The sequence below is a fragment of the Drosophila obscura genome, unplaced genomic scaffold (assembly GCF_018151105.1).
Source record: "Drosophila obscura isolate BZ-5 IFL unplaced genomic scaffold, ASM1815110v1 contig_165, whole genome shotgun sequence".
Lineage (NCBI taxonomy): Eukaryota > Metazoa > Arthropoda > Insecta > Diptera > Drosophilidae > Drosophila > Drosophila obscura.
Genome location: NW_024542752.1, coordinates 1,159,061 through 1,183,427, shown reverse-complemented (window position 1 = coordinate 1,183,427; position 24,367 = coordinate 1,159,061). Strand labels below are relative to the sequence as shown.

At 49.2% G+C, this 24,367-nt stretch overlaps 4 protein-coding genes across 4 annotated transcripts; 2 read left to right on the top strand and 2 right to left on the bottom strand.

Moving 5' to 3' along the window:
• Positions 1–1,233: 1,233 nt before the first annotated feature.
• On the bottom strand, positions 1,234–13,636 carry LOC111074799. The gene is made up of 16 exons (XM_041591978.1): positions 13,515–13,636; positions 13,284–13,427; positions 10,563–13,246; positions 10,149–10,454; positions 8,593–8,946; positions 7,397–7,823; positions 6,586–7,322; positions 6,239–6,503; positions 5,992–6,162; positions 5,351–5,908; positions 4,524–4,862; positions 2,429–2,601; positions 1,935–2,351; positions 1,811–1,902; positions 1,540–1,741; positions 1,234–1,457 (listed from the first exon to the last, which is right to left on the bottom strand). Exons 1-15 carry the CDS (start codon positions 13,560–13,562, stop codon positions 1,587–1,589), a joined length of 6,870 nt encoding a protein of 2,289 aa, XP_041447912.1. The 5' UTR covers positions 13,563–13,636; the 3' UTR covers positions 1,234–1,457; positions 1,540–1,586.
• Positions 13,637–15,622: 1,986 nt separating this feature from the next.
• LOC111074804 (probable RNA helicase armi) lies at positions 15,623–18,495 on the top strand (the record flags this gene model as incomplete). The annotated part of the gene is made up of 4 exons (XM_022367755.2): positions 15,623–15,778; positions 15,851–17,116; positions 17,329–18,117; positions 18,183–18,495. Coding segments are annotated over 4 exons (2,430 nt in total), but the record flags the coding sequence as incomplete, so codon positions are not given.
• Positions 18,496–18,704: 209 nt separating this feature from the next.
• LOC111074805 (transcription initiation factor TFIID subunit 8) lies at positions 18,705–20,222 on the top strand. The gene is made up of 4 exons (XM_022367756.2): positions 18,705–18,957; positions 19,018–19,452; positions 19,512–19,640; positions 19,700–20,222. Exons 1-4 carry the CDS (start codon positions 18,810–18,812, stop codon positions 19,957–19,959), a joined length of 972 nt encoding a protein of 323 aa, XP_022223448.1. The 5' UTR covers positions 18,705–18,809; the 3' UTR covers positions 19,960–20,222.
• Positions 20,223–20,682: 460 nt separating this feature from the next.
• On the bottom strand, positions 20,683–22,194 carry LOC111074822 (nuclear pore complex protein Nup98-Nup96-like). Its single transcript, XM_022367780.2, has 2 exons — positions 20,849–22,194; positions 20,683–20,776 (listed from the first exon to the last, which is right to left on the bottom strand). Exons 1-2 carry the CDS (start codon positions 21,495–21,497, stop codon positions 20,700–20,702), a joined length of 726 nt encoding a protein of 241 aa, XP_022223472.2. The 5' UTR covers positions 21,498–22,194; the 3' UTR covers positions 20,683–20,699.
• Between the last annotated feature and the right edge of the window lie 2,173 nt (positions 22,195–24,367).

Genomic DNA, 24,367 nt, shown 5'->3' with positions numbered 1-24,367 from the left:
TATCGAAGTGTGGGAAAAACAACAAGTTATAGCTTTCGGGCAAATTTGTGTACAATTCGGGTCAGGTTTTTACCTTTATATATATATATATATGTATAGATATAGATATATATATGTATGTATATCAAAAGGCTGGACTGGAGGATATTTAGTTCAATTTTGAAACACCAATTAGCAGAAATTTCGTTTTCGTTTTCTTTCTCGATTTTTATAGATTTTTGTACGTAATACATATGTGTGCTTATATATATATATATTAGATTTATATGTATATAGTTTTTCGCTCATCATTTCCATTCTTCTCTCTTTCCATATTTTTTGGGTTTTTTTTTATATCATTTTTGCCTGCACCAGTTTTTCGTTTTAGTTTAAATTAAGAATTAAAGCATCAAATCAACAACAACAAAAAAAAACACACACACAGAAATAAATTCTAACAAAATAAAACTATCATAAAATGGAATCATATTTTGCACACCAATCGCAGCATCAGCAGAAAGGACACAGAGAAACAAAAAGAAAAAAAAAATTTCAGCATCGTCATCTATTTAATAATTCAACTATATAGAAAACACACAGGAATTTAGAATTAGAGATGGGAACACACATACCACACATACATACATATATGTAAATATATAATCGTATATATATATATATAGCTAGATTGAACGATGGAAAGTAGTGCATAAACCAATATCCTGTTCTTCTTGTGTGTCCTACTGTGTCCTGCTGTGTGCTCTGTCCTGCCGCCCTCCCCGCTTCTTATCATTCTCTTCTCATACGTCTCTCATACAGCTCTATACAACAACAACAAAAAATAATCATAAAAACTATGCAACATACGAAAGAAATATCATATATATATATATAAACAGAAATTGCTTTGTTGGGAAGGGGAGTGTGAAGTGGATGTAGGAGTGTGGGGGAGGGGGGAACGCAATGGAGGGGCTGGGGTTTACATATAGATATATTTTGCTATTAGTACACAAATTGGATTCATTTTTTCGCTAAACATTTAAATATCGTTCTCGTTGGATAACTCATAATCATGCGCCACTACACACACACACCAGTATCACACACCCACACCCAAACCCACACACACCAAGAAAAGATTGTTTAAGCACAGACAAACAGACAAACAACAAGAGTTAATGCAAGTTATAATCGGATGAGCTTGATCGGTTTTTAGTTTTTACTGTTTTACTGTTTTGCATGGCGTGGTGGCGTGGCCCCCCACCCAATCCCGTCCCTGTGTCACCACTGTGGTGTGTGGTTGCATGCTATGCTTCATGTATCAGGCAGGCGAGTGACAGGGTGGCACGATCAATGGGTGTGTGCGTGTGTATGGTCTCGTCTGGTTTCTGGTTATGTGTGTGTGTGTGTGTGTGTGTGAGTGTGTGGGCGCACAGCTGGTCTAGTGTCTGGTAGTTTTTACGTAGCTCGAAGTTCAGCTGCAAGCAAGAAAAAAGAAAGTCATCGAATCAGTCGAGGGGGCTCCACCGTAAGTAAATCCCAAAATCTCTGTAAACTCACATTTCGCTGGCATTAGAGGGTTTTGGCTGGGGCTAGTAGCGGTGGGCCTACTGCTGATGCGATGCAGACGCGCCGCCGGGTACAAAGTAGCCACCTTGGGGCAGTGCAGCCGGCGCCATTATGGGGGCCAGGACATTCTCGGATGGCGCTGACATGGGCGCACCCGAAGGATTGAACACATCCACATATGAGTTCTTTAGAGCTGCAAAAAGGAATCGTTAGCGAACTCTCTTTGTGGGGCATATCCGCCCTGTGACGTGGCGCTACTTACTGCGATTGCGCTGCATTTTAAACATGTTCGACTGCAGCTTGGGCTGGGCGCCACCAGGAGCTGGTACTGATGCTGATGCTGGTGCTGGTGGAGTGCTGGTGCGTTGATGCCAAGGTCCGGCGATGGTATCGCTGGGGCTGGGGCTGGCGATGGCACCGTTGCTGGATACAGCTCGGGCGTTGGGGCGGCAGCGGCATAGTCATGCGGATTCCCATACATTTGTGGCTGCTGTGGCGCCGCTGCCACAGCCTCGTGGCCACCCAACAGATGAGGTGTGGGCATGCTGCCCAGCATATTTGGAGGTGGTGATCCCAAGGGCATGCCCATGCCCATGCCCATGCCCATATCACTCATCTTTGGCGGCGGCTTGAAGCTTTCAGCCTCATCCACATTGCCCTCGGTGTTGGTCCAGCACTTGCGCTCCTTGTCCCACACAATGGTGGGATTCTTGTCGTCCGGCAGAATCATTTGGTTCTTCGGTTTCAGCGACAACTTGTTCCACAATCCCCCGAACCAGCCGGCATTCTGATTGCCAGGTGCACTGCACACAAGTGACAAGCAATTAAAATGATTAATTGATTGATTGATTGAGTGATCTCTCTGCATGTCTGGACTTACCCAATTTCTCCACTCGATCCCTGTTTGGCTCCTGCTCCTGGCTTGCTTCTGCTGGCCGCTGCTTGGGCTGGTGAACCCGCAGCCGCACCATCGTCCTCATCGCCGTAGCTCTTGGACTTTGGCATGGAGATTGCTGGTCGCCCCTGTGGCCCCTGTTGATGCTGATGCTGCAGCTGTCGAATGCAAATTCGAATTCGAATGCGGAGTTAAGAAATGGCATTGGATTAGTTATTGATTTCAAATTAGGGACGGGGATGGTGGGGATACGTATACGAAAGCTGTATATAGAAATATATTCTTGATAGATTTGATTCATTTCATTTGATTTCATTTCAGTTTAGTAGTTGCAGTAGTAGTAGTAGTAGTAGTATGCAGTGCTTTTGGTTAGTTAACAATGATAGTAGAGTTTAGTTTCAGTTGGTTAGTTCGGGGCGGGTTTTAGTTCCGGAATAAATGAACATAATCGTTGGCAAAAAACTGGCAAAAACTGGCGCAATCAAAAAACTCTCTTCACATTCGATCACATTCTCTCCCTATTCGCATTTCTTTCTCTCTGTAGATTGAATTTATTTATCATTAGAAGGCTTATGGGTTAGCGAAGGCTTACAAGGATATATGTATTTTTATTTTTATATATATAATTGTGCTATATATAGTTTAGCAGTTAGACAAGCTCCAGGTACTAGCTCCAAAAAGCAGCGACGCTCATTCAGCGGCATTTCTCACTCTCTCTCCCTCTCTTTCTTAAATAACTGACAGATTTTCCACACACTTCCACGCACACAATAGAGTTTGAGTTTGGCTGGAGAAATACTGGTCTGGTGTTTTTGTGTGTTAAGATTAAGGAATCGATGCAATCGATTGCGGACTACAGTATGTATGGATTATTCGCTTAATTCGACTAGTCTGTGGCGTCTGCCTGTGTTTACAATCTCTTCTTAGAACTAATCCCCTCTCCCTGACAGCTGCTGATGCTGCTGCTTCTGGTGGGTGCATCAATCTCGTAGGTTCGCACAGCTCCTCCCTTCTTCTTTTGCTGCTGCTGATGCTGTTGCTTGCTATCCAAATACGTCTCGAATTTACTGAGACTCTGCTCCACCTCGGAGCACATCTTCTTGTAGTTGAGCGGAATGGCGGGATTCGCAATCAGCTCCTGCATGGACCACACATGCTGCGGCTGGGCAGCGGCAGCGCCACCTGAGGTGGAGGCACCAGCTCCTCCAACTCCTCCAGTTACTGCAGCGGATGGCTTGCTCTGGATGATGCCATATTTGTTGAGGAAATCATGGTCCTGCACCATCCCATAGTAGTCGTCATCTTCGTCATCATTATCATCGTCGTCGTAGCAGTCATCCTCATCCGCATAGCCCATCAGCTCCTCCGCAAACTCATCATCTTCCTCGGCCTGCTCTTCGCCCTCGGCATCTTCATCGATCACATAGTCGTGAAGCATGTACCGATAGCGTTGCACCTCGCCGCGTTCTGCATTCGCCTCTGGGTCATAGCTGTTGCTCTTGGGCTGAGCCTGAGCCTGGGCCTGAGCCTGCGCCTGTGCCTGACTCAGGGGCATATCAATGGGATAGGTCCCATTGAAGACGATGTGCGGCTTGCGGCAGAGCCTTGAGGCCGCGGCTGTTGCCTTAAAATGCGTCTGGGCCTGAGCCAGAGCCAGAGTGTTGTCATGCTGCAGCTGCTGTTCCAGCTCCAGCTCCTGCTCGCAGGACTCATCTATGGTCGACGGTAAATTGAAGTTGACCCGCTTGACTCCTCCTCCTCCTGCACCTGCTCCTGCTGCAGCACAGCTGCCTCCTCTGGTTCCTCCGCTGCTTGTGGTTGCGGTCTTTGACGCTGTGGAGGACTTCGCTATGGCCGCCTTAGCGGCTATGAAACGTGTGGGCGTTGTAAGCGTTTTGGGCGTTGATGGAACATAACTATTTTTACTGATGTTTGATTTTCTACAACTAATTAATTGCTTAGGAATGGCTGCTGCGGCGGCTGTAATGTTTCTGCTGCTGCTGCTGCTGTTGCGAATGCAGATATTGCTGCTGCTGCTGGTAGCTTGGTGTCGTTTATTTATGGTAGTAAAGCTACTTACATCATTCAAATTGAATGCCTTTGTTGCTGCTGGCGCTGGCGTTGTCATCGTTGTGGCTAATATTTGTGGTGAAGCTTCTGCTGCCTCAATTGCTCCTTCTGCTGCTCGTGTTGCTGGCTCTGCTTTTGTGGCTCGTGTTGTGGCTGCTGTCTGTGGCTTAGTAGCGGGGGATGCTGCCATTTGGCGGAGTAGTGTCTTTGTCCTCTCCATCTCCAGGCCAGACTTTGTGGCTGCTGTCTTTGAGCCTTTCAAGGAATTGTTGTTTAGGTTGTTGCTGTTGCCACTGCGATAGTTTGGCTGTTGCTTTAGCTTCTGCTGTTGCATGTGCTGCAGCTGCTGTTGCTGTTGCTGCTTGTGTTGTTGCTGCTGCTGCTGTAGCATCTTGTGATCATCCTCCTTATCCTCATTTCCTGTGGCTAGTGCTGTATCCTGATTATCTTGATTCTCATTCAAATTCTCATTCCCTTCCGTTTGCTGCATTCCAATGAAGTGTATATGTGTGAGTATAAGTGTGTGTATGGGTGTGAGTGTTTGAATTAGAAACTCGTTAGCATTTTTATTTGATTCCTAATTTGTATGGCTACAACAGAACACAAACCAACAGAGTCAAGGGTCAGAAGTCAGGGGTAACGACAAAAGAGAACTCAGAAACTTAAAAGGGAAAACTTAAAAAAAAAAAACACGACTAAAAACCAACACATGGATATCTAGTAAATACTTAGAAATTAACGAAGTAGCAGGGCAGGGAAAGACACATACATACATACTGTAACAAAAAGTACATAATATTCTTCTATTTCCATATGGGCAAATCATTCGGCACCTACCTCATCGCCGTAGGGCGGCTGCTGTGTGCCCGACCAGTAGTCGTAGCCATAGCCAGAAGCTGCTGCTGCTGCTGCCGCTTGATCTACTGTTTGGCCGCCAGCGGAATATGCCTCGGCGGCTGGTTCTATGTGGCTGCCATATGAGGCAGCAATATGTTGCTGCTGTTCGTAGTGCTGTGCTGTTGCTGGATTGGGATCATAGTACATCTGTGGCGGTTTTTGCTGCTGTTGTAACTGTTGGGTCTGCTGGCCATACGCATCAGTTTGTAGCTCCTCCTGATGCTGTACCTGAGGCTGTAGCTGCATTTGCGTCTGAGGCGTTGGCTCGTAGTATTGCTGCTGCATATGCTGCTCTGGCAGCTGTTGCTGGTGGACATCAGGCACAGGTGGCTGCTCCTTGGTTAGATGTAGGGTATCCTCCAAATTGCCGCCATCATATTGCATATTAAGCTCCCGGAACTGTTGGTTCACCTCCGCAAACTGCTGATCGATATCGTTCTGTTGCTGCTGCTGCAGCTCCTGTTGTTGCTGTTGCTGTTGCTGCTGCTGCTGCTGTTGCTGCAGCTCCTGTTGGGGTTGCTGCAAATCAAATAAAACTCGTTCAAGAACAAAATTTTCAAGAGAGATTCCGGATTCCTCACCACATCGGCCATGATCCGCAGCTGACGCAGCCAGGCCTTGTCCTCGGGCACGGCGGGGTCCTTGCTGCTGCTGCTGGTGCTACTGTTGTTGCCAATCGGCGGACTGGCAAACGACACCCGATTGATCAGGATGGGATCGTGGTAGCGCAAACGCTCGGCCAGGCCGCATACCTACAGAAACACACATCACACAGATTAATAAGGGGAACGGGCACGGGCACGGCCGCATTCAAGGGGATGAACGTACGCGCTGAATAAAATCACTGTCGTAGCTGTCTGGCTTGAGTTCAATGTGTTTGGCAATCTGCTCCAGGTAGTTGGTGCAGCGGAAATGCTGTCCATAGTCGAGGATGCGCGTGGCCAGCAGGAACTTGTAGTGCTGGAAGTTGCCGATGCTGAACTTTTGGTCGAACAGCGAGCGGGCGTACTCGTAGATCTCCGTCATGATGATGGCCTCGTTGCTGGCAAACTCGTTGAAGTGCTTGTAGTGTGAGGCGCCCAGCAGGATGAGTCTGCGGATCAGAACAGAATAGTTTAGGGAATGGAAGGGCGGATCAAGCTGACTATCAGACTGAATATGGATGGCATGCAGACCTGGGAACATTGGCCGTAAGCGTCGTCAGCTGGGTGGCCGAGCTGTCGTAGCGTCCAAACTCCTCCTGGGCAACCAGATAGCAGAAGTGGGCCGCATAGATGTCACCGCGCTGGAAGAGCGTGTCGCCCAGGGCCACCACCGAGCTGCGATCGTACTCCGGCTGGCGCGACTTGTTCGTCACGAGAATGGAGAGATGGGAGCGCCAGTCGCCCCACTGCTCGTCCCGCAGCTGGCTAACGCAGGCCGGGGTGTGGCAGCTCTTCATCTGGTAGAGCGTCTGCAGCGGATCGTTGGCCTTGATGGCGCGATTGAGGAACTTCTGGGCCACATCTATCAGGGCATAGCGGTCCTCGTACAGAGCCAGGAAGAAGGCGTGCGTCCACAGGTTATTGTCGGTGGCCCACTGCAGGGCCTCCTCCACATTGCCGCGCAACACATAGCTACGGAACTTGTCCGTGGCCTCCTGCTCCGATAGCGTCGCTGCTTTCCCCGAGGCGCCAGCATCAGCGCCAGCCCCTGGAGCGGCAGTCTGGCCCTCGTCCGAGGATTGACTGGCGGCCCTGGTGGCGGCCGTTTCGCTTTCAGCTTCCGAATCCACAGCCGGCTCCGCTGGATCCGATGGCTCTGGATCAGCCTCGGGATCCGTTTCGGACGCCGCATCCAGCTCGGCCGGATTGTAGGGATACTCCTGCTGGTTCTCCAGCAGCAGATCGCCCACATCCGTGTCGGCAATGTACTGTGGGCGAAGGAATTCGGATTAAAGTAAAGGATGCCCAGGATACGCTGCGATGATGACGGGAATGGACTTACCCCGTTCTGGCGCAGCAGCAGGATGAGCAGGTTCCACATGAGGGCGTGCGAGGCCCGGTACTTCTCCACGGTGCCCTGGGGCTTCTTCTGCGTGGCATACAGCATCGTACAGCCGCGGGTGGGGCCGAGGCGTATCTGTTCCTTGCAGAAACTGATGATCTTGTCCTTGTGCAACTTGCGGCCCTGCAGGGGTCCCGGATACATGCGCAGCAGGCTGCTTGTGCCGTCCCGGAAGCGCGGTGCCGCCACCTCCACATCGTTGCGCAGGCGGCCGCGTCCGGCGTACTTTGGCTTCACCTTCAGCAGCAGGCTCATCGCGTACGAGGCCACCAAATGCGGTCGGTTGTACATCAGTGGGGTGCGTCTCCTGGGTGGACGGGCCACCGATGTGGTGGTTACACTGCCACCTGCAGCCACATCGGCACCTCTGTTTAGGGAGAACAGCAACCACAACAGCAGGAAATAGATTAGAAACGATTAGAAAAGTGAGAACGGGGGGGGACAGGACACACAATAATGGAAATAAATCAAATGTGAAATTAACAAATGTTCCATGCAAAAACTGAAGGCAGGGCAGCGGGAGGGACATGTGGGACACGGAGACGTTGGATCGATCAGCGAGGATGGGCTTTGAAATTGCCAACTCCGCAGTATGCGACAAAGTATGAACGTTTCCTCCAGAGAAGAGATTAGATACAAAAGATAAATGAATGGAATGGAATGATTTGACTTGATTCAAGATTCTGCTTAGATTCTATTCGGTCGGACGGACTAATTCCCCCCACACCAAAAAGTACCCAACGGTTAGGATCCGCCCCCCAAAACACATTCCAAAGAGAGACTGAAAAAGATTGCGAGATAGGGGGCCAAAAGCAATCGATAAGTCGATGGAAACCCAATAGCTTTCCTCCATGCAACCCTGGGGCTGGGACACGCAAACAGATGGAATGAAATGGCATGGACAAAGCGAAAGCATGAGTTAGTGGGAGTGGGAGGGTGAGGGGAGATTGGGAGTGGGACAGACTGTGTGATTCTTGTTTTTGCATGAAAATGTCCTGGATGACAGAGGGGAAGGAAGACCTACGAGAGCGAGAGAGTGACGAAGACTCAGTAGAGCGGGGGATTTTGTTCTTTGGATATATTGAGAGAGAGAAAGACAGAGAGAGAGAGTCTGCAGAGTGAGATTGTGTGACCACCTGATATCGAGGCCGCATTCAGAGCCAGCATAATACATGCCGCTGCAACGTGAACTTCGTCCTGTTCCATTCAGATCCCCACCATTCAGATTGCTCAGCGATCGGGCACTGGCCAGCCCATGATGCCCATAGATAGCTCGCCGGCTGCTAAACGATTCACCGCCATAGAAGCTGGCACTGCCATCCTCCATGTCCGCCATGCTGCGGTTAAGGAGCTCCTGTTGCTGCTGATGTAGCTGCTGGAGCTGCTGTTGCTGTTGTTGCTGTAGCTGCTGGAGCTTTTGCTGGTAGAGCCCCTCATTATATTGCTGACGATGGAATTCGTTTGCTTGATTTATGTATGCGTGTGTGTACCTAGACATGGGGAGGAGGGAGGAAGGCACAAATGATGTTTTGCGTTTTGTTTTTTTTTTGTGAATTTGTTAGAAACGGAAACAGTTTTAGAGGTTATATACGATCGGAGTATATCAGGGTATAACAATAGGGTAAGGCACTGCCATACCTTTATATTGGTATACCTTGTATACAAGCTATTGCTTGTTTCTTTGCGTTTGCGTTTTCTTTTGCTTCTACTTTGCTGCTGATGTGTTTTGTTAGTAGACAAAAACAACACATAACGAACGGTATTTGCGTACATGGAACACACATGGAATATGGAATGGTAGAGGAGCAGGAGCAGGAGGTGGAAGCAAAGGAGCGGAGCGGAACGGAATGGAACGGATTGTAACGGAACGGTGAGAGGGAGTACACTGTACACGCACAGAAAAGAGAAAGCTGCAGGCGAGCAGGCGCAGAGCGAATGAAGGATTAGGTGGAGCGAAACGGACAGATCGACTCATGTGTGTGGGTGTGGCGATTAGGGTTTGAATATGATGATGATAAGTAGGAGCAGGAGTAGGTGTGTGGAAGGTGTGAAAGGTACGAGTAGATAGATACGCATACAGGGTACAGTACACGATCAATCGATCGACCGACCGATCGATCGGTATTGCCTCTACCGGGAACCTCTATCTAATCATTAACTAAGTGTCTACTAAATTAACAATTCTGTGGGTTAATTTTCCCAAAATCCAACCTCAACAATTAACAGGTGGAACAGGTGGAGGAGCAGGAGGAGGAGGGTATGCACGGGTTAATCAACATTTGAGATTAGCAACACGCGAAAATAGAGGGATAACAACTGCTACGTCAACGAGGAATGGGGGAATCAGGGAGAGCGGGTAGGCAGCTACATAAATACCACATGTATATATGTACTACACACATACATATACATACATATTTATGTGCATTTGTATGTGTGGGTGGGTGGCTGGGTGTAAATAAAAGATAAACCAACAAACTAAAGGAATGCGAAAAATCATACTCGGCCATGCCCGAAACCCTTCAACCCCTTCGCGACCTTGCAGAGGGAGTTGCGATTGAAACACCTTCTCAATGCTTAATTTGATCTCTGCAAAACCTGAAGGGGCTGTGAGCTGTGGGCTGTGGGCTGGGGCTGGATGGAAGGCAGCTAAACCGACTTCCATTGGCAGGATGCAGGGGCATGCACTTACCGTTCTCGTTCTGTAAGCAGGTCACCCTCCTTACCAGTCGTCCGCATGACATCCATCATTTGGACTCCTGCAGTCATCATCTGCTGCTGCTGCTGGTGCTGCTGCTGTACCGGAACACCACCAATGGCACCCGCACCAGCCGCCGCCTTGTACGGAGCCACCGCTGCCGTCATCGAGTTGATCATTTGGCCATAGAACTTAGCGTACATGTCCGCATAGGCTTGGGGATTCCTCGACATCTGCTCGTACATTCCGTACGGGTCATAGCCAGCACCCGCGTACGGAGCGTAGTTGCGCCGCTTGGAGCTGCCGCTACCACCGCCGCCACCCCCAACTCCGCCATTGGTGCGCTCCTTCTCCAGGTCACTGTTGCGGGAGCTCTTCCTGCGGTACTCCTCGTACCCGTCCCAGTGCCGTTGATCCGCATGCGGATGACGACGGCGCCGCTCCAGGGTGCCATCATCGTTGCTGCGCCGCTGCGGCCGCTGATCACCAGTGGTGGCCTCATGTCGATCGCGCCGCCCACCACTAGGCCGGCCCTTCTCCGACTGCTTGATGGAGCGTCGAGAGTATTGGCCGCGCTCTCGCTCATAGTCATCATAGTCGTAGTCATCCTCGGGTGCAGCACCACTGCGCCTCTGGCGCTCTCTGCCGTTCTTGCTGCTGCGGCCACCAATGCTGCTGGGTCCGGCCCCAGGGCCGACGCTGCCTCCATCTAGCAGCAACTCGCTGTCGGCGCCCATGTGGCTAGAGTCGGGACCATCGGACTCTCCGTCGTAGTTGCTATTGTTGTAGCGGCGGGAGTGCTCGTAACGCTCCTGATCCTCTCCGCCGCTGTGATACTTGTTCGATCGCCGGCGCCAGTTGCGCTCCCGATCCCGATCGCGTTCCCGCTCCCGTTCCAGGTCTGTGTCGGGATTGCGGCGTCGTCCATGCTGCTGGCTGTTGCCTTCGTGGCTGCGGCGATGGCTATCGCACACCGGTTTGCTCTCCCCAGATCCGGCTGGGCCGGCGCCCCGCACAGAGTCCTCCGTCTCGCCGTCGTAGTTGTTGTAGTGGCCACGACGTCCGCGCCGATCATCGGGCAGGTCCCGTCTATCGCGCTCCCTGTCGCGTTCTCGCTCGCTGAGCAGAAACTCATCCGACTCCTCGGACTCCAGGTCCAAGGAGGCGTTTCCTGTCCGCGACATGCGCTGGCCGGCTTGGGGACGCTTCTTCTCCAATCTCTGCTGCTGCTGTTGTTGCTGCTGCTGCTGCTGCAGGGGCTGCTGGTGTGATTGTGAGTGTGGGTGCGGCTGCTGGTGAGAGGCGGCGGCGGCGGTAGAGGCTGCCACTGGAGCCGACTGTGATGGGGGATTGTGATGCATGTCCTCGGCCTCGTCGGGCAGGCTGTGATGTTGCTGTAGCTGTGGCGGCAGCTCCGGAACGACAGCCGGAACTCCGGCCAGGGCTGGTGGTGGCTCCTCCCGATCCTCTAGATTCTCGCCATCCAGGACAACCTCACGCTGCTCCCGCACAGACACGGCCGTCGTCTCCACACCCGTAACCACACGACGTGGCGGTGTCTGATACAGATTGCGATCGTCGACACGGGGCGGCTGCTCTCCCTCGGAGGTGTCCTCTCCATCGGCCTGACGCTCCTCCATGTGGAGGGCCTGGACAACATTCATGGCCGTGGCCGGTGGCTGTTCGGTGCCCGTGACGAGTCGCTGCTGCTCCAACTCCGGCTGGCCCAGAACCAGACGCGACAGACCGGGTGGCGGGAGCAGGCCCGTGTCTGTGTCCGCCTCCCAGTTGGCCTCCCCCTCCTCGGGCTGCTCCGAGAGGTGACTGGTCTGCAGATACTGGGCCCTCTCGTCGTTGGGTGCGGCCAGCACCTCCATGTTCTCATAGGCCCCCATCTCCAATGGTGACGACTCGTGGACGAGTGGTGGTGGAATCAGCAGCTGCTGCTGTTGCTGCTGAGGCTGTGAGGGTGCGGGTAGTCCATAAATGGAGGATGCAGCTGCGGGAATCGCTCCCGGAACAACAGGTGCAGGAATCACTGCCGGCGGTGTCAATATATTGAAATGTTCCGGCTGTGGCTCTGCGGCCAGACCAAAGATTGCCTCAGCAGATGGTGCTGCCACAGGAGCTATTGGTATTGGTGCGAGTGTCGTGGCAGGCTGCGGAGGAGCAGGAGTAGGTGCTGCAGCAGGAGCAGGAGCAGCTCCTTGTGTGGCGGCCAGTATGTTGACACGTTTGCTGGGTCCAGTGGAACGTTTAAAGGGGTTGCCACCCGGACTGGCAATGATCGGTGGCAGGGCAGATGGTGGGGCCATTGCCACCAATCCTCCGGCTACTGGCGCCACTTCTGCCCCTCCGGAGACAGGTGCGCATCCTGCCGCAGGTGGTTGATTCTGAAAGGCTCGCGGCGGCACAATCGCATCCACTTCGGGTTCCGAGCCTACCTCTGGCGGCGGTTGTTGCAAATGGAGTTGTTGGAGGTGTTGCTGCAGCGGCTGCAACGGGTGCTGCGGTTGCTGCGGCTGGCGTTCCGCGGATTGCGGAAGTTCCAAATTGTTGTTATTGTTGGCAAAGGCCTGCCAGCTGTTGCCCTGCGACCCCTGAATATTGAAAGCATCCTCCACTATGCTTGGCGGTGGCTCCATCACGGCCTCGTTGCTGTGGCCCTGGCTCTGGCTATTGTTGTTATTGTTGTTGCTCGTCTCATTCCAATCGCCCCAATCCCCCCAGCCATCACTCCTGCTGCCGGTGTTGTTGGTGTTGTTATTATTGATGCTGCCGCTGCTGTTGTCAAAGGAATCCAAAGGGATTTCGGGATGCATCTGATGTTGCGGGGTGGTTGTTTGAGGTGGAGGCTGATAATACATTTGAGGAGGCTGTTGCTGTAGCTCTGGCTGAGGCAGAGGCATAGGCGGTGGCACCTGCTGACCCCCATCTTGGACTGCAAAGTAGTTGTTGTAATTTAGCGACGGCTGCTGCTGCTGGTGCTGCTGCTGCTGCTGCTCCTCTGGCCAGTATTGTGGCTGCTGCTGGCCAAGTGGTGGTGGTGCCTGATGATGGAACATTTGGCTGGCATAGACAGGCTGCTGCTGCTGCGGCAGTTGCAGCTGTTGCTGCTGCTGCTGTTGCCTGCTGCTGCTGCTGCTGTTGCTGCTGCTGCAGCTGTGCATGCTGCTGCTGCGGATGGTGTTGCTGCTGGTGTTGCTGCTGTGGCGACTGATGGGGTGGCAGCCAGGGAGCATTGTTGTGCAGCATGTTCGCGCTCTCGGTTAGCTGGAAGGGAGAGCAGGAAAATCACTGATTAGTAATCGGAAGCACACGCACACACACACACAAAAGAAGGAGCAGCTGACGCTCTACCTGTTCCTGCCCAGTTCTTGCATAATTCCCATAGAATGTTTCACCCATTTGCTCCACCGCAGTGGACGACACACACACCTCTGTTAAATCCTCGTCCCCCCTGCCAGCCACTAATCCCTCTGTCCGGCTGAGCGCACGGGCACGAGCCTTCAGCCAAGACATCGCCCGGTAACGGGAAAACCCGTTTTTCCAGATCAAATATATATGCAAAATATGCAAAATTACCGTTTCTTTACATGCACTCCAATGAAATTAAATGAAATCCTTATCGCCACACAAATAAAAAAAACCTCGATTTAGTAAAAACATAAATGTAAAATAAAAACAACTACAACGACGAAAAGCATCAAAAGCAAAATGTTAAAAGTTTACGTGGACGTTTGCTTTGCGTCCGTTCGTTCGTTGACGTCTAGCTTTCGTATTTTGTTTTGTTCGATACGTTCGATACTTTCGTGTCGATACTTTCGTGCAAGTTTCGTGCGAAAGCTACATTATTTCTTTTTTTTTGTTTTCATATAAAATTTAAAGAAAAAAAGTTTTACTTGATAAAAACAAAAAAAAAAAGTAATTCGAAGAGCCGCTCTCACACAAAAACACTTACATTGACACACACACCCACAAAAACACTCGCACTGACACACACACCCACAAAAACACTAACACTGGCACACACACACACAAGCAGGTACAAGTGGACCAGTTTTTTTGGTCCGCTCCGCAACAGCTTTCAATTAACTGAGAACTGGACAAGGTTGGGCCATTACTTACACAAAACACTCGTTGTTTTACACGCACAAAGGACTGTTCTCGATATTGACTAACAAATACATTTACTAAATTGGTTGTAGTTAAAGTGGTAGTCTATTTAAAACATAAAAACTTTTCCTGCCGCAAAAAAATCTGCCAACTCGACTACAGTGTGACCGCGTATCTATCAACAAAATATAACGTCTGACCCACAGAAATATACCCAAATTTGCCATTATCAAAATATACTGTAAATATACTGACGGACTTGACAAGACGTTGATATTCCTCTAATTGATGTTAAATTAGTTGTTCCAAGCTGCTTTGAAACATTTATATTGCATTTTTATTAGATTTAGATGTTTTTTACCTATTAACAGCATACGTTTTGTTTTTTATAAATACATTTATCCCGGTTCTGTATTATTATTATTTTATACCTATTATTTGTACCCGTGAGCTACAAAATTTCGTTAATATCTTTAAAACAGAGACTGGTGCATGCATCTCTATTCTATAATATCCATTTTCCCAAGGTATTCAGATTTGTTGCTCATTTCGTGCCAAAGTTGCAGAACAATGCTGCCAATTCATTTCCCCATGTTGAGGAAATTTTTCCCATACAAATCAAATGTATCTCACGGGAACGTAGACGAACATGCGGCTCTCACCCCGAAAATGAGGTGTAAGTCCCCACGAAAACGCTCTCTTCAATTCGGAAAAGAGAGAAAAAACCACCACGATTTGAGAGCGAAAAATGTCAGTATTTTTTGAGCGGTAAATGGAGTTTGGCGGTCATTTTGAAAAGAACTTTAATATAGCTTAAAAATATACCTTCTCAATTTCAAAATATACAGGTGGACAGGGTTACCACCCATTGTCATCGCACCCATTTGGCATGCTAAAATGCGTATTTATATGGTCGCACCTATATGCCTATCGGCACATTGTGATTTGAAATTTGGCGGGCATTTTTTAACATAGCATGCACATGCATAAATTTTTGATTTAGTTAATCTAGGGAAACGTTGCTGCCATTGTCCAGACGTTACACTGTCAAGTTCTTCCCTTGAGTTGTGAAGTTCGAAGTTTTCTAGCAGCGCTATATTAAAACTCGATTGAAACAAAAATGTTTCGATTTCGCGAGTTATTGTCCAGAAGGACAGGGCAGGACAGAGAGATCGTGGGGAAGGTCGAAGTGTGCAACGATTCCACCATACAGTTGGACACAAACTGTGGACGCCACCGGTTCAACCAGGCTGACGTGTCGCTTAGCTTCGCGGCAAAGCCTGGGGATCTTGTCAGCGTTTTGATGGGTCATGCCACTGCCAATGCAAATCTATTGGAATTGATTCCATTACGCATCCTCCCGAACCAAAATTGCAAGGTGGAGAAATTGTTATCCGGAATTCACTGTCTTCGCCAGAGGTGGCTATGTGCTGCGGGAGCACATCCCACAAGGGTTCGATCTGCAAGTGGGCGACCAAGTGCTGGCTCATCTCATCGAGTGTGATCACGTATGTGTTTAATTATTCACCTCAGCAATAATCCTTTGCCTAATTTGTAATCCCTAATCCCTACTGCTCCAGGAGGATTTCACGCATCGCGCCATCAGGTTGATTCCACCGTCGACAGTTTTACAGATCGCTGCGTGCGAGACACAGAACAGCGCCGAAATGGCAGAGCCTCGTCTGCGGCGCGTTGCCTCGGCCGAGCGACCCCCTGGAAGACCACCTCTGGGGCAGGAGCCAGCGAGGGGTCCGCTTAGTCGCAGCTATGCCAATCTGGTGTGGAGCAAGAGAGCCGATTCGGAGGTGATTAAGGCTGATGACCGGACTGACGACACAGCCAATGGCAACAGCAACGGCAACGAGCGCCGATTTTTGGGCACCCACCTGCCTTTGTTCAAGGTGCCAGAACGTCTGACCAGCGTCTACCTGAGAGACTGCAATGGTGGGGAGATGCGCAGCGCCCTGGAGGCGCAGTATCCATGCCTGAAGGGGCCCCTGACCATGGCCAACTATGTGGAGCGCTTCAGCCTGCTGCTTTCCATCGAGGAACTGGAGCTATTCGTGGCCATGCGAAAATTCGACCGGCACAGCGCCTACATGGAGAGGGACGGTGAGTATCTGGTGCTTCAGCTCGATGATCTCGCCGAGCGTCGACCCTCGCTGGTCGTCGGCGATAAGGTGAACGTGAGCAATATCTGGCCGGGCGACAACAATACATATTCTGCAATCATAACCAAGGTGTTATGCAATCGAAGTCTGCTCCGATTCAACGCCAGCTTCCACCGACTGTACAATGGGGAGCCCTGCAGCATCGAGTTCCAATGCTCGCGGTGGCCCCAGAGAAAGCAGCACTATGCCATCGGCAAAATCGTCGACACCATGGGCCAGCAGTTTCTGTTCCCCACCGAAGTGGTCGAGCGCAAGCAACATCAATTGCAGGTGGAGCTCGTCGATGGCGACGATATGTACCTGCTCGGCACGAAGCTCGAGTGGTTCAACGAATCGCTGAACTTCATTCAGAAGCGCGCCGTGTTTCACATCCTGCGGGGCGCAACACTGAACACGCCGTACGTGATCTTTGGTCCACCCGGTACCGGGAAGAGTGCCACCCTGGTCGAAGCTGTGCTGCAGGTGGTGCGAAATGTTGCCACTTCCCGCCTCCTGGTGGTCGCGCCCTCGAACAGTGCTGCGGATCTCATAACCAAGCGAATTATTGCCAGCAATACTCTGGCCAATGATGCCGATATCATTCGACTCGTATCGCACAACCAGACGGACAAGGGACTCCTGCCGCCGGAGCTGATCAAATATTGCGCGAGCCTGGATATGTTCCTAAATTCAAATGTAAGTCTCTCCAGGTCCACTTTTAAAAACTTTTTTCAGTTTGTATTCCGCTTAAACGATCGCCAAAAAGTGTCATCTCTGGCCTCGCCGCTAATCGATTGTTTCAAATGATACTATCTCACAATATCGATAGTGTGGCGCGCTTTATATTATTTGAATGTTTTTTTTCTATACTGCTAAAAATGATCCGTTCGATCACCAATCCCTTCCAGATGACTGTCACCGCGTCGGGTCTGCGGCTGCACTGCCAGTGGTGGTTTTTTACCACACAGCGCATCATCGTTGGCACCAGTGCCACACTGGGCAACCTCATGCAGATGCCATTTTCGCCCGGCCATTTCACCCACCTCTTTGTCGATGAGGCCGGGCAGCTCAGTGAGCCGCAGATCCTGCTGCCAGCCACTTTGCTTGCAAAGGATCACAGTCAGGTCATTCTCGCAGGAGATCCGCAACAGCTGCAGCCCATAATATATAGTTCGAGTGCCCGTGCCTACGGACTCGACACATCCCTGCTGGAGCGGCTGCTTCAATTACCAATTTATGCCAAGGACCTGGACGATCCTGGAAACAAACTGAACGTGTTAACAAAGCTCAAGCACAACTATCGCGCGCTGCCCGCGATCGTGTCAACATACAGCCACCTGTTCTATGAGGACGAGCTCATGCCTATGGTTTCCCCAAATGACTCAAGAGAACTGCAAATTGTGGAGAAGCTGCAAATCATGCTGGGTGGGGGAATTCCCCGAGGGCATGGGGTATTTTTTGTAGGCGTTTTTGGCTCCAGCCTAAAGGATGTCGATTCGCCTTCATGGCACAACCCGGCAGAGGCCGGCGAAATACAAAAAATGTATAAAAAACTCATTGACAGCGGCATAACGCCAGAGCAAATAGGGATAATCACACCATACGCCAAACAAGTCAAAAAAATCAAGGCTTTGCTGAACGATGGCTCGGCTGAGGTGCTGCCAAAGATTGGCTCCGTGGAAGAGTTCCAGGGAGGGGTGAGCCATATATTAGGCCATTTGAAAGCCTTCGCGGACATGTTTATCTATACCCTTATCCTTAGGAACGTGACATAATGATGATTTCTACGGTGCGATCCGCTGATTCCGTGCTCCTCGGTTTTGTGCGTTCCGAAAAGCGCATGAACGTGGCCATTTCGCGCGCCCGCGCTGCCATGTTCATTTACGGCGATCCCATAATGTTGGCCACCGATAAAAATTGGCGTCATCTGATGAGGCTGTGCGTTACGAACTGTTCCTACTTTGGGGCTTGTAGCCGATAAAACTGCACCCAGAGATGAACACCTTCCACACACAAACAAAAACCAAACTCAATTCAAATTCAAATACTTGTTTTGTTTTTGTGCGTTTTTTGAATTTTCCATATTTTAATGTTCACAATTATGTTTAACTTAACAAAAACTCACGTTTCAGATAAATGTTCTAAATATATATAGGTACATAAACATAATTTGTTATGTTGAAAATGCCCGCCATATTTCAATTCAAAAAGTGCCCATAGACACATAGTGCGACCATATAAATACCAAAATGTGGTATTTTCATTGCGAATTTTAGCACACTGTTCAGTGACAGTGCAGCCCTGTGTAGAACAGCTGAACCACGAAACTCACAGCAAATTGTTTAAAATTTTCAAAAGTATTCAACTAAAAGTGAAATACTCTTAATCAATGGACAAGATCGAATCTGTATCCACACCCAACGTTGACGTTTACCGCCGCCTGCTCGGCAAGGTAATCTCGCAGCTGCTGCTGGACAAGGGGGCCGGCCAATGCAGTGCACAGTGCCTGGAGACGCTCACGGAAATGCTGCAGGCGTGTAAGTAGCCGCCAAATGGACAAATCTCAAACGCATATTAATTATGATTGTTGCTTGCAGTTATTGTGGAGTTGGGAAACTCGGCGCACAACTACTGCGAGCTCAGTGGGCGCACCATGGCGACGGTGGGCGATGTGAGCATGGCCCTCATCAGCATGGGCCAGAACATTGGCAGTCTGGAGGGTTACCTTCGCCGTGAACCGCATGTGCCAGTGCAACTGCCGCCACAGCAGACTCAACAGCGCACACTGAGCCTTCTGCAGGCGGGCACCAAGGCATCGCACCCACCCTATGTCCCCAGCTACTTTCCACCCATGCCAGATCCGCATGCCTACATTCGCACGCCGACCCACAAGCAGCCGGTGACGGAGTACGAGGCGATCCGGGAAAAGGCTGCCTGCCAGAAGCGGGACATTGAGAAGGCTCTGACCAAGTTCCTGTGCAAGACAACTGAAACGAATAATCTGTTTCCCACCGAAGACAATATGTTTCCCTGTGAGTAGTTCGGCCACTTTTTGTTCCCAACAATTCTCATCCATTGGCTGCCTCCACAGTAATTGCGTGCAACCCCTCGCTGCCGCCCTATTATTCAGCCTTGAATCCCACGGATCAGGTCTTCGATTTTGAGGAGCTGGAGTATCACTACCTGGTGGCAAATCGAACAGAGGATGCGCCCAGCAAAGGTAGCACTCAGCCCAGTGGCACTCTGGAGATCGAAATATTCATTAATATTCTGTTTTAGAGGATGGCGATGAAGGTGACAGCGACAACGAAGATCTCGAGGGTGATAAATCGAAGGAGGACAAGCAGGAGCTGGAAATCAAGCCCAATTCCACCACCAACAAGGCCATACTTGAGAATCCGAACATAGACAATCCATATTTGCGGGCCGCCACCTTGCCAAAGCGCACCAAGCTCCCTTCCTCACCGGCCACAGTAGCGCCGACACGCAGTCTGTCCAGAGGACCTTCCACCCTGGCTATAACAAAAACTGCTACCTAAGACTTGGACTACACATAATATACTATTAATTCATTAATTAATTAACATTTAGATATAATTCTCTAGAAATTAATACGCTACTGATGGTTGATTTCACGCAGATCTACTACATTGTTCTCCCATGCAAATACTGAACTGAACAGAGCCTGATGGAACAAGACAATAAAAGGGACTTCTTAAAATTAGCCAATCTTGTTAAAAATGTATTGCTAGCTAGTAATAATAAACGGAACATTCGAGGAATATCCATTTCCAACCAGGAACAAAACAGAAAGAAACTTGAATTTTAGCGCAGTTCAGGTGAAAGAAATCGTGATCATTGTTTTTTTAAGTAAAGAGGATGGATTGCACTATAAGGAGAAACTCTACATCCCTAAAAATAATCAGAATTTGGCGGCGCCGCGCAGGAGCCACGCACGTGTTGTCCGTTAGGTCCGCCATCTTGATTTTGCATTCTCTTTCGTCGATGTTTGGGTTGTAAGTAATAAGTAATATACGCTGGGCCGCAACGAATGGAGCGTCATCTTGTCATCGTCCTCGTCCAGGCCGTACTTGGAGAAGTGCTTCACACAAAACACCCAAATGCCGGTCTCTGGGCGATACTCGACGAAGCGCGAGATGTCCCTCCCAATTCATTTCGATCAGACGCTGCACATCCTTCACAACAGGCACAGGCTGGGTCTGGGTCTGGGTCTTGTCCACGGGCCATACCTGCTCGAGGGTGACTTGTGCCTCACGATTCAGGCCTTGGTTGAGAGGCGGCCTCTTCTCATCGTCAGGATAAATGATGATCCCCTTGTTACGGAAGTAAAGTAAACTGCAGAGAGAGAGCGAGAATAGTTCTTGGCGGATGATGCTTGTCTGGCCTGGCTCCTCCCCAATCACTTACCAATCTCATCCAGATTCAGTCCGGCCACGTCCATTTCCATGGCAAAGAACACAGTGCCATAGCCCTCGCGTCCAATGGTGAAATTGGGCACCACACAGGACCCATCCTCGGCCAGGTAGGACTTGAGATCATCCAGCGAGGGTATCGTGTAGTAGCCCACGCGTCGCAACACTATCCCTGTGGGATGTGGCGCATAGTCTGACGCCCCATAGCGCCTCGCTGCTGCCTCGATGGCCAGTCTGGAGCGATTCACTACAGTCTCCTGCGAGAGGGCCGCCTGCTGCTGCTGCTGCGATGCGAAGGTATCCCGCTTGGCAATGGCGCTGGCTTGCGACTTATCCGTATCCTGCAGATGTTGGTCTCTGCTGTCCCTGGAAGAGAAACCGCTGCTGCTGCTACTGCTCGCCGTCTCTGTGGGACTGTCGGACTTTTGGTGGGGACGTCCCAAAGCCGCTTGGAGCCTGTGGGGACCGTTGCTGTTCACCGAAGATTTGGAGTTTGGGATATCGGCGGCCTTGTCCTTTTTTTTCTCTCTTGTTTTCCTGTTGGTGAACCAGGTATAGAACCTATCACACCACTTTTCCTCTTGCTCCAGCGGAAAAACCCTTCGCATGTTGGCTTCTAAATATCTGGCGTCTCCCAGCGTCATGTGAATGTTATTATGTACAAAGTACTCTCCCACAAGCGTTACGAGCTTCCTCTGTTGCGTCGCTTTACGTTTTTGCGCTTCTTTTTTAGCAGCTCCTGGCCCGCATTTCCACTGTTTAGGAGGATGTACGGCATGTAACCGTAGTCACTGTGGAGGGGCATGATGCGGCGTCCTGTTGCGAAATGTGGTCGGACTCATCCGAATCTCCACTGCTCGACGTCACATCGAAGTCGTCGTCGCTACTTACATTCGGTGACTGGCACCGGAACGTAATCATGGTCATGGTCAACATGGTCGTTACCTGTGGCGGCGGCCTGGTCATCCAACCAAGACTTAACGTATCTCCTTTTACTCATTATTACAGCTGTTGGTGCGTCGCGTCTACACACACACAGGTATATGCTCAAAATGGGATGCCGGCTGTTGCTACAGGTAAGGTATTTACTGGTACTATATCGTTACTAACTAAGTTAACGGTACGTAGATACTACATGGTGCGTAGTTAGTTTAGGCGTTTAAGCGAGTTTAAGTGAGAGAGTTTAAGCCGAATTGGCGCGCGTCCGCGAACGCACACACACATACACACACGTAACTATGCTAATATGTCGGTCTGTTGCTCCACTTAACTGCAGGTAAGGTAACTACTGTTACTAGATACTTACTAACTAAGTTAACGTTACGTTACGTAGTTTCTGTACGTAGTTAGTTTCAGCGTTTAAGCACTAACCATACAGTATATAGATGTGCCAGTTCATACAACGAAAGGGGCGCAGTTGAGTTTGCAGCGTACGTTCCCAGATCTTCGGCTTTGGGAATGGCCGCGTTCGGCTCTGGGAATGGCCGCGTTCGGCTCATGACGACACACGAGCCGACTGGCAGCAAGCATGCATGTGTTGTGTACGTGTACACTCCAAAATATATGATTGTATGCATAGAATAATTTTTAGCTGCCGAAACCGACTTTGTTCGAGATTTCAGTTTACGTAAACGTGTGTGTGCCATGTATTCATGTCGTCATGAGCCCAACGCGGCCATTCCCAAAGCCGAAGATCTGGGAACGTACGCTGCAAACTCAGCTGCGCTCCTTTCGTTGTATGAACTGGCACATCAATATACTGTATGGTAAGTGCAAAGACTCTATAACACAACAAGATGCGTAACGACCATACTGCTGAAAAGCACACGAAAATGCCATGGCACGCTAAGATCAGCTGGAACCCAGGCCCACGGGCACTTGTCGATGGCTGTTCCTCTGTCTGGGTGCCGCATGGCACCTGTGGGGGAATTGGCAGCGAGGATATGGCTGTCAACAGTAGCTTCTCCACCATCGCACTATGGTCCCAACAACCACTTTTGTTGGCCAAAATTAATAACTCGAAAACGAAACAAGATTTTTCAAATTAGTTTCTTGTATTGTATATATATAATCAATAGGAAGAAGATTTAAAAAAAAAAATGGGTGTGGCACCGCCTTTTATTTGATAATGCATATTAAAAAATAGTTAATGATAGGGAATAGGAAGTAATTATAACAGTTTTATTAAGAAATTAGTTTAACTAATTTTTATTAAAATTATAAAGGCGTGGCACGCATAAAAACAACACAAATTTTGATTTGAAAACAAAAAATTTTTGTAATTGTTGCCACCTAGAGAAAAACCCTTGTGTCAGGGTGGAAAACGCTTTTTCCAGGGTGCTCGTTCGGTCAGAAAGTTTGCTGCTTTCTTACTGGGTTCTGTACAGCCTTGCGAATCAATTTAGCCTTCTCTGGGCATTCAACTTATTGTTTTAGCACAAATTTTAAGATTTGTGGTCAAATGTGGTATTTCTTACTATATACATTTCAACAAGAATTTATTAATCTACATCACACAATAGATTTCAAGGTGGGACTAGGTGGGACTCACTAAATATACCTTTTCAAAAATCAGTTTTCAATCAAAATTGGCTAAAAAAAAAAGACTCATTTTAACCTAAAAGTACTAAGACATCACAACTACGAATACAGTTAACAATACAAAACACGTAGTAAAAACCCAACAAATTAAGATTCAATCAAAAAATTGGATCATCTAATCGTATTTTTCAATTTATGAGAGATCTAAAACTGTAATTAAATTGCCACTTTTTCACTGCGCGTGCTGTTCAGCAAGAACAGCTGGGTTGCACAGCTGATTTTTCGAATGTGGCGCCATCTATGGAAATTTCTGGTACGCAACTTATAAGCTCACTCTTTTTCTAATACAGAGTGATCAAAACCACGGATTTTTTTTAAACCCTTGAAAAATGGGTTTAGTTTACTGTAGGTAGCGCGTCACATGCAAAGTGAGTGCCTAAAAAAATATACCCTCAAAACACAGGGTAGCGCGTCCCTTGGCGATCCGTTTTGATCAAGCGCGGCAACGAAAATTCTTTCACCAATTACACAGCAAGCAACGGCGGATACGCGAAAGCGAGAGACGAAAAGAATGCACCGGTGCACTATGGGAAATTTGACCACTTTTTCTGGGAAACAGTTTTAAGGAAGAAAGAAAGTAATATAAAGCGCATTCATCTTGTAGTCCTGCAATGAAAGACAATTAATAATGTATTGTAAGAAATATATTTTCCTTACACACCTCTTAGAAAAAGACCTGCTCTTCCCTTTCCAAATCAATATTCTATTTATGTTCTAAGTCTAATTCATTAAAAGGGATTTCATCTTAACGCTCCGCGCTGCCATCCGGATTTGATGAGTATTCTAATAGGTTTAAAACCTTTAATGGAAGACACATTCTCCTCTCTCGCTGAATACGTCTATCCAAATTCACTGAAGAAATTATCGGATCAGAAGTATCTATAGCTCGCAGAAACACGTCTGTTAGGTTTTC

Excerpts from the sequence above, each read along its gene's own strand:
- LOC111074799 (XM_041591978.1), bottom strand. The coding sequence starts at position 13,562 with ATGGGTGAAACATTCTATGGGAATTATGCAAGAACTGGGCAGGAACAG. Across the intron at positions 13,247-13,283 it reads AACAGCAGCAGCAGCAGCAG|CAGCAGCAGCCTGTCTATGC; the intron begins GCAACAGCAGCA and ends CAACTGCCGCAG. Across the intron at positions 10,455-10,562 it reads CATCCGCATGCGGATCAACG|CTCCAAGCGGCGCAACTACG; the intron begins GCACTGGGACGG and ends TGGTAGCGGCAG.
- LOC111074805 (XM_022367756.2), top strand. The coding sequence starts at position 18,810 with ATGGACAAGATCGAATCTGTATCCACACCCAACGTTGACGTTTACCGC. Across the intron at positions 19,453-19,511 it reads CGAAGACAATATGTTTCCCT|TAATTGCGTGCAACCCCTCG; the intron begins GTGAGTAGTTCG and ends CTGCCTCCACAG. Across the intron at positions 19,641-19,699 it reads AGAGGATGCGCCCAGCAAAG|AGGATGGCGATGAAGGTGAC; the intron begins GTAGCACTCAGC and ends ATTCTGTTTTAG.
- LOC111074822 (XM_022367780.2), bottom strand. The coding sequence starts at position 21,497 with ATGACGCTGGGAGACGCCAGATATTTAGAAGCCAACATGCGAAGGGTT. Across the intron at positions 20,777-20,848 it reads ACTGAATCTGGATGAGATTG|TTTACTTTACTTCCGTAACA; the intron begins GTAAGTGATTGG and ends CTCTCTCTGCAG.